Source organism: Fringilla coelebs (assembly GCF_963513975.1).
Source record: "Fringilla coelebs genome assembly, chromosome: 28".
Lineage (NCBI taxonomy): Eukaryota > Metazoa > Chordata > Aves > Passeriformes > Fringillidae > Fringilla > Fringilla coelebs.
The window spans coordinates 6,300,443-6,307,531 of NC_140054.1; the positions used below are offsets into that span (position 1 = coordinate 6,300,443).

Genomic DNA, 7,089 nt, shown 5'->3' on the forward strand with positions numbered 1-7,089 from the left:
GGGGGGAGAGGTAGGATCCGGCTGGTGGCTGTGGAATTTGGGGGAAGCGCTGGGAGAACCGGCTTTTGGGTGCTCCAACACTTCTGCCATCGGCGCCCTGGGAATAACCCAGGCAGCCCCCCCAGCTCTTCGGGCAGGGACAGTCCTTCACCTTCCCGAGAGCAAACAGAGGAGCGATAAGAGCCGTGTGTGACCTCCCTCCCTCGCTCCAGCTGCGTCCCCCGCAGTCCCGGGGCAGCCCAGCACCCCCTTGCCTCGCAGCGCTCCCCCGAGAAGGGAAGAGGGGTGTTTTAGCTGGCTTTCCTCCCAGCTGAACAGAAATACGGAATATTAGGCGGCCTCCAACAGCCGCTCTCAGGCTGCCGCAGCCCTGGGTGTGTCCTTGGCTCCTGCAGATAGCGGAGATAACGCCCAGACCAGACCCAACATCCCCCCGCACAGCCCCGTGCGCTCTGCTTTATTTGCCACTCGTGGAAAGCGCGGCGGGCCGCGGGGGCGGCAGTCAGTCGCGGGGGGGCTGGCATTCCCGGCAGTCCCGCATCTCCTCGGAGTAGCTCTCCACCTGGATGGTGGTGCTGTGGAAGCGGAAGGCGCCCTGCAGCCGGGAGCTGGCCTCCTCCAGCACCTCCTGCGCGCTGGCAGCCGCGTCTGCCGGGGGAAAAGCCGGGGATGTGGGGGTGCGGGGCAACCCCGACCCTCCCCGCCCATTGTGACACTCCCTGGTGGCTCTGGCACCCCTGTGCCCCCGCTGTGACACTCCCTGGTGGCTCCGTCCCCTCATAGTGACACTCCCTGGTGGCTCTGTCCCCTCACTGTGGCCCTCCCTGGTGGCTCTGTCCCCCGCTGCGGCACTCACTGATGGCGATGTGCACCGAGAGCAGCGGCTGTGCCGCGGTCAGCGCCCAGATGTGCAGGCTGTGCACGGCCTCCACGCCCCGCACCGCCAGCAGCGTCTCCCGCACGGCGTTGAAATCCATCCCTTTGGGGGTCCCTGGGGGACACAGCCACGGGAGCTGCAGGGACGGGGCCCGGGGCACCCCCGGGTGACCCCGTCCCTCCGCCGGGGGTCCCTACCCTCCATGAGGACGAGGAGGACGTCCCGGAGGATGGTCAGCGTTGTCCCCAGCACCAGCGCCGAGAAGAGGAAGGTGCAGATGGGATCCACGTACTTGTACTCGGGCTGGGGAGGGGGGACGGGGGGTGAGACCCCTGTGGCACCATCACCGCACCCAAACCCCCATCGTGACCAGCGGGGCGGTCACACAGTCCTGGCTGTCCCGCCCTGTGCCTGGCCGTGCCGTCTGGAGCCGCTGTCCCTTTTGCCCCCAGCGCCCCCTTTGCCCCCAGACCTTGAAGAAGATGATGTAGGAGGCGATGAGGACGCCGAGGCTCTGCAGCAGGTCCCCCAGGACGTGCACGAAGGCGGCGCGGACGCTGGCGTTGGGCTGCTCGCCGCCTGCCCCGTGGCTGTGCCCGTGCCCCGTCTGGTGCAGGGCCAGCCCCATCCTGCGGGCAGGGCACTGCTGGCACCGCGGGGCCCGGCCGGCTCGGGGAGGGGACACCCCGCGACCCTGCGGCAGCACCTACACGATGTTGACGGCCACGGCGCAGGCGGAGGTGATGAGCATCACCCCGCCCTCGATGTCGTAGTCCCCCGAGAGCAGGCGCTGGGCCCCCAGGTAGACCAGGACCCCCGTCACCACCCAGATGGAGAGCACGGAGAGCAGAGCCCCCAGGATCTCTGCGGAGAGACCCCCCCATCGCTGCCTCTCTGCCGTGCCACCCCCAGCAGCACCCCCGGCAGCGCTGGGCACGGCGTGGGCACCGGGCACCCATCCCCGGGGTGCTCCTTGCTCGGGGCCGGCAGCGCCTCTGCCCTGCCTTGTTCACGGTGCCAGGACTTTGCCGGGCGTCCCAGGCCCCTGAGGGCACCCCAGAGCCCCCGGGCCACACGGGGAGGGCACCCTGGGGTGCTCCAGCGGCACCCCCGGGGCGGTGCCACCGCGTTACCTGCACGGTGCCATCCGAAGTTCATGGTTTTGGTGGGGGGGCGTGAGGACACCCAGAGCGCAAAGAGGCTGATCATGATGCTGGCAAAGTCCGTCAGCAGGTGGGCAGCGTCCGTCAGGATGGCCAGGCTGTGTGCCAGGTACCCACCTGCAGACACGGGACATCGGGGGGACATCCAGGGGACGTGGCAGGGGTCCTGCCCCGAGCTCACCCCGTGCCACAGCGGGGTCCCACTGCGTGTTCCGACCCACAGAAAGCCAGCAGGGAGCTCTGGCCTCGCCCTCAGCAGGGAATCAGGACAAGAGGGCTCTGGGGTGACCCCACGGGGACCCCAAAGGAGCCGGCACCCAGCACTCACCCACGGCTTCCCCCACCATGAAGAAGAGGCAGATGCCAGCGGCCAGGTAGAGCTTCCTCCGCGCCCGCTGCTGCTGCCCGGGGTGGCCGCCGGTCCCCCGCGTGTGGCAGTGCCGGCCGCGCCGTGTCCCCAGCTCCAGGGCGGGCTCCTGTCCCTGCGCCGCGCTCTGTCCGTCCTTGCGCGCAGCCCCCACGTAGCACCTGCCGGCCACGGGCTGCGTAGGGCTGGGGCACCCTGGCCGGACCCTGAGCGCTCCCCCCGGCCCGTTCCCGGCCAGACCCCGCTCGGGAGGCGCAGAGCAGAGGGGGGGCGGCACCCCCAGCCCCCCGGGGCCCCCCGTACCCGCCGGTGCCCTCGCTCAGCAGGTGCCGCTTCTCGTCGCCGGCTGCCATCCTCCTGCGGGCCGGGGGCTCGGCGCGGGTGACCCCGGCGTGTGGCCGGCGCCGGTGGCAGCCGGTGGCCTTGGCTCGTGTGAAGAGCCGGGATTCGTGTGCAAATCCCGGCTGGAGGAGGGACGGCCAAGCCGGCTGCAAAGCGCCCGCGGGGCCTGCCCCGGGCTGGGCCCCCTCGCCCGCCAGCCGGGGGCTGCTGCTGGGGGGGATTGCTCCGGGATCCCCCCCGAGCGCCCCAGGAGCTGCACAGCCGGGTTGGGAGCAGAGGGGCATGGAACGTCCCCGTGTCCCCTCCAAAGCACACGGTGACCCCCTCTCCCCGCTTTGGGGAGCCCTCGGAACCCCCCAGTTTGCATCCAGCCGTGTGATGGATAAGCCTGGACGCCCCTCCACAGCCGAGGCTCCTGCCCCCGCCCTGGGTGAGCAGCGTTAATTACCCTAGGGCTAATTGCCCCTGTGGCTCAGCTCTGGGGGCTGCCTCAGTTTCCCCTTGGCCCCCTCTGAGCAGGACTCATGTTTTTGCAGGAGAAAAGCATTTATGGGGTACTTTTGCATTTCGGATGCATATGTGCAGTTATGGTGTATTTTTTCACCCAGGGTGTATTTCTGAGCTCAGTCAGCAGCAAACCAGCAGCTCGATGCCCAGACCATCCCCATTTCGGGGACTGGCCCAGTCTGGAGCATCCTCAGCTCCCCCGTGCCACATCTCCAGCCCAGGGCAAGCCCTGGACAGGACATCCCAGCCCCAGGAGATAAATCCTGCCGGGTGCCGACCTGTTACATCCCGGGCGGGCCGCCAGGAGCGGCTGCCAGCACTGCCAGAGGTGCTAATGAGGCTGGAAATTAAGAGCTGGACCGGAGGTGTCCCTGAGCCCCGCCGGGTGCTGGCAGGGACACCGCTGATGGCACCGGCCGGGCAAAGCCATCCCCGGTGCCCGCCGCGGGGCTGGCGAGCGAGAACGAGAGGCGAGGAAGGAAAGAACCACGCAAAGCAGCGGCTTTCTTTACAAAATACACAAATTTCAAATCCGTGACAATTATATACAAAACAAGGGCATTACAAAACGTGCGGAATTGTCCTATTGGCACCCGTATAGAAAAGTGTCCTGTGCTGGAGCAGGCGCCGGCTCGCCAGGCTGCCGGTGCCTGCCGTGTGTCCCCCCCTCCCAAAGGCGTCGCCGGACATCCCGTGCCCGGGGGCGTTTCTCCCGCGCCGGCAACGTTGCTGTGGCTACAGGGAAGCTGCCGAGGGAGAGGATGGGGCGATCAAGGAGAGCCCAAGCCCCCGGAGCTCCCCCGTGGGTGCTGGAGGCTCCCGGGGGATGGGCTCAGCCGTGCTCTGCCCCTTACCCATCACTGTCCTCTCGGGAGCTGCGTTCTCTTCTACCTCTTCTTCCTCCCCATCAAAGTACTCCTCATCTTCCTCAGCTGCAAACGAGCGGCCAAAGGTCACCAGGAGGCACCAGGAGAGGCAGAGGGTGTCCCCGGCAGGGTGGGGGTCGGTGAGGTGAGGGGGTGCTGGGGGCTGAGTTACCGGGGTCGAAGTCCAGGGCGTGCACGGCCTCGGTGAGGTGCTCCAGGCTCACCGAGAAGGCGTCCATGCTCTCATAGCCCTGCTCGATCTTGTCCAGGCGACCACCCTTGGAGGCCTCCACGATCCTGGGCAGGGAGAGCACGGATGTGTGAGTGTCCCTGTCCCCTCCCGTGGGGCACCAGGGCAGGGGCTCAGGGCAGCCCCCACTCCCCAAATCCTGCCCCTGGGGCTCGGATCAGCGAGATTCCCCCGGGCTGAGCACTTACGTTTTTATGAGCTGCTTGGCGTTCTGTGGAGAGAGAGAAGGGGAAGGAGGAGGAGGAAGAGAGGAGGAAGGAGGAGGTGAGTGAAGCCACAGCAGCCCCCGGGTTGTCCCCGACGGTGGGACCCCACGGGGCGGGTCTGGGGGTCTCACCATGAGGAAGGCGGCGCTCCCCGTCTCCTCGGCTGCCTGGATGGCCGTCTCCACCAGCCGGCTCGACTTCTCCAACTGCTCCTTGTACTGGCAGATGAGGCTCTGGATGAAGGCGGTCTTGTCCGCCTGCTCCTGCGAGATGCGCTGCAGCAGCTCCGCCTTCTTCTCCTCCAGCAGCGCCGCCAGCGCGTCAAAGCGAGCGCAGAGCTCCCGCTTGGCCGCCTCGCTGTTCTCCTGCGGGGACAAGGGACAAGCGATGCCACCCGTGTGTCCCTCCGGCGCCTGCGACATCCCTGCTCCGTGGGGTCCATCCCATGCCCGGCTGAGGTTTCACCCCCGGGATTTGGAGGGTTCCTTTCCCCCTTTCCTCACCTCGGTGCTCTGGCAGGAGTCCTCCAGCTGGGAGATGATGGTCTGGATCCGGTCGTTCCCCGCCACCAGCATGGAGATGCAGTTGTTCAGCTCAGTCTGGAGAGTGACAGAGAGAAGAAGTTTTAACTCCTGTGGGGACGGAATCCTCTCCCCTCCCAGCCTGGGGACGGGCTGGGCATTGCTCGTCCCCGGCTCTGCTCCCCCACACCCCTCACCGGCCGCTCTAAATATAGCCTGTCTCCTGGGCGAAGTCACCCGGGGGCTATTAATACCCCGTGAGCCATCCCCGCAGTTATTTCTCACTGTCCCAGCTCAGCACATGGCCCGCTGCCCCCCCGGGTCCCCCCCAGGGCACCTTCTGTCCCTGGAAGACGCTTTGCAGAGGGGCCACCTCGCAGTCCTTGTGGGCCCCGAAGACCTTGCACATGGAGCAGGTGGGCACCTCGCAGGTGACGCAGTAGATGTTGATCCGCTCGTCCTCGTGCTCCTGGCACATGGGGTGCTCCCCCTTCTTCAGCGGCCTGCTGGAGAGGGCGGCACGGCCGCGGTGACGTCCCCAGCGCGGTGACAGCCACGCCAGGGTGACGTCCCCCGCCACCACGGTGTGCCCACCGCAGCCTCACCCCCACGGCGGTGACACCCCCTGTGTCGCCTCCAGGACAGAGGCCGGATCCTGGCACAATCCCACGGCTGCTCCTCTGGGAGCCGCCAGCCTCTGTGCCCCCGCAGACCCCAGTGTGCCCCAGTTTAGGCCACCGTGGCGGGGGGTGGCACTGGGGACGGGGGATGGGGGGGGCTGCGATCCAGAGGTGCTGCACCAGTGCCTAATTTTAGCCCTGTGCTGCCCGGATTTATTGTCACCCATCGTGTGACAGGGGTGGGGACACCCAGAAACCCCCGGGGGGTCCCAGGCGGGGGCTGCAGCTCAGTTGTCCCATCCACAGCGAGGAGGGACATGGGGACAAGGCAGAGCTCTAAAACTGGGACAGGCCCGGGCCCCCGGCCCCCCCGGCAGCCAGGGACACCTGCCACGTGCCATCGTCCCCGTCCCCATGGCTCTCACAATATTTACAGCGGTTCAGGGGATTTGGCCGGGGCCACCTCTCTGCCTCGAGAGCCTGTGACCCCTCTGTCCCCCCCCAGCTTCATTCTTGTCCCCACTGGGCCCCCCCAAACCATCCCCGTGCCCCTTATCAGCCCCGGTGCCTGTTGTCACAGCAGAGCCTGGATTCCTTCCCCACACCTCTTATCTGCCACCGAATGTTCCAGCAGGACGTGCCACCACCCCCCAGGGACCTGCCATCCCCCTGGCACAGCCAGAAGCCCAAACTGCTGGGGCACAGGGGAGAATTGGGTTGGGAGAGGAAGTTTTGGGTCCAGGGACGAAGATTTTGGTCGAGGGAGGGAGATTTGAGTCAGGAGAAGCTTTGAATCGGGGATCACCAGGCAGAAAGACCCCCAGGGCAATCTCCTGGGGTCTCAGTGCTGCTGCTGGGGGACGGGAGGGGGCCATCCCCGTGTCCCCACGTCCCCAGTGCCCACCTGGAGCACTCCTGCTTGTAGATGTCGATGATGTTCTCCACCAGCAGGTTCCTCTGCAGCCCGTAGACGCCGTGGCGGTCCAGCAGCACCTCGTGGCGGCAGGAGGGGCAGCGGAACCGGCCCCCCGAAATCAGACTGCCCCGGCTCTGCCAGTACGGGTTGGCGGCCTGGGAGGGCGAGATGAACGCGGGGGGGTCCCTCGGTGTCCCCACGACACCCCGGCGTCCCCCAGCCCGGGCGCGGGGACCCCGCTCACCTGGAAGACGTCGTTGGCGCACTTGCGGCAGAGGTTGTGCTGGCAGGGCAGGATCACCACGGGCTTGCTGAACATCTCCAGGCAGATGGGGCAGATGAGCTGCTTCTCCAGGCTCTCCATGGGGCTGCCATCCTGCAGGATACCGGCTTGGAAATCCATGGGCTCGTCCGTGCTCTCCTCGCGGCGCTCTCGCCGCCGGCGCCCCCCGCC

The 7,089-nt window shown here is 67.3% G+C and overlaps 2 protein-coding genes across 4 annotated transcripts; both read right to left on the reverse strand.

Moving 5' to 3' along the window:
• Nucleotides 1-473: 473 nt before the first annotated feature.
• SLC30A2 (solute carrier family 30 member 2) lies at nt 474-2,966 on the reverse strand. The gene is made up of 8 exons (XM_084222778.1): nt 2,711-2,966; nt 2,369-2,568; nt 2,011-2,157; nt 1,588-1,741; nt 1,350-1,506; nt 1,075-1,180; nt 857-991; nt 474-648 (listed from the first exon to the last, which is right to left on the reverse strand). Exons 1-8 carry the CDS (start codon nt 2,758-2,760, stop codon nt 503-505), a joined length of 1,095 nt encoding a protein of 364 aa, XP_084078904.1. The 5' UTR covers nt 2,761-2,966; the 3' UTR covers nt 474-502.
• A 793-nt stretch (nt 2,967-3,759) lies between these two features.
• Nucleotides 3,760-7,089, reverse strand: TRIM63 (tripartite motif containing 63). 3 transcript variants are annotated; one of them, XM_084222780.1, is made up of 9 exons: nt 6,880-7,089; nt 6,624-6,790; nt 5,437-5,602; nt 5,082-5,177; nt 4,710-4,943; nt 4,561-4,583; nt 4,295-4,419; nt 4,111-4,188; nt 3,760-4,002 (listed from the first exon to the last, which is right to left on the reverse strand). In XM_084222780.1, exons 1-9 carry the CDS (start codon nt 7,036-7,038, stop codon nt 3,992-3,994), a joined length of 1,059 nt encoding a protein of 352 aa, XP_084078906.1. In that variant the 5' UTR covers nt 7,039-7,089; the 3' UTR covers nt 3,760-3,991. The 3 variants fall into 3 exon arrangements, with proteins under 3 accessions (XP_084078906.1, XP_084078907.1, XP_084078905.1); XM_084222781.1 differs by having other exon boundaries at nt 4,111-4,185; nt 5,437-5,605; XM_084222779.1 differs by having other exon boundaries at nt 5,437-5,605.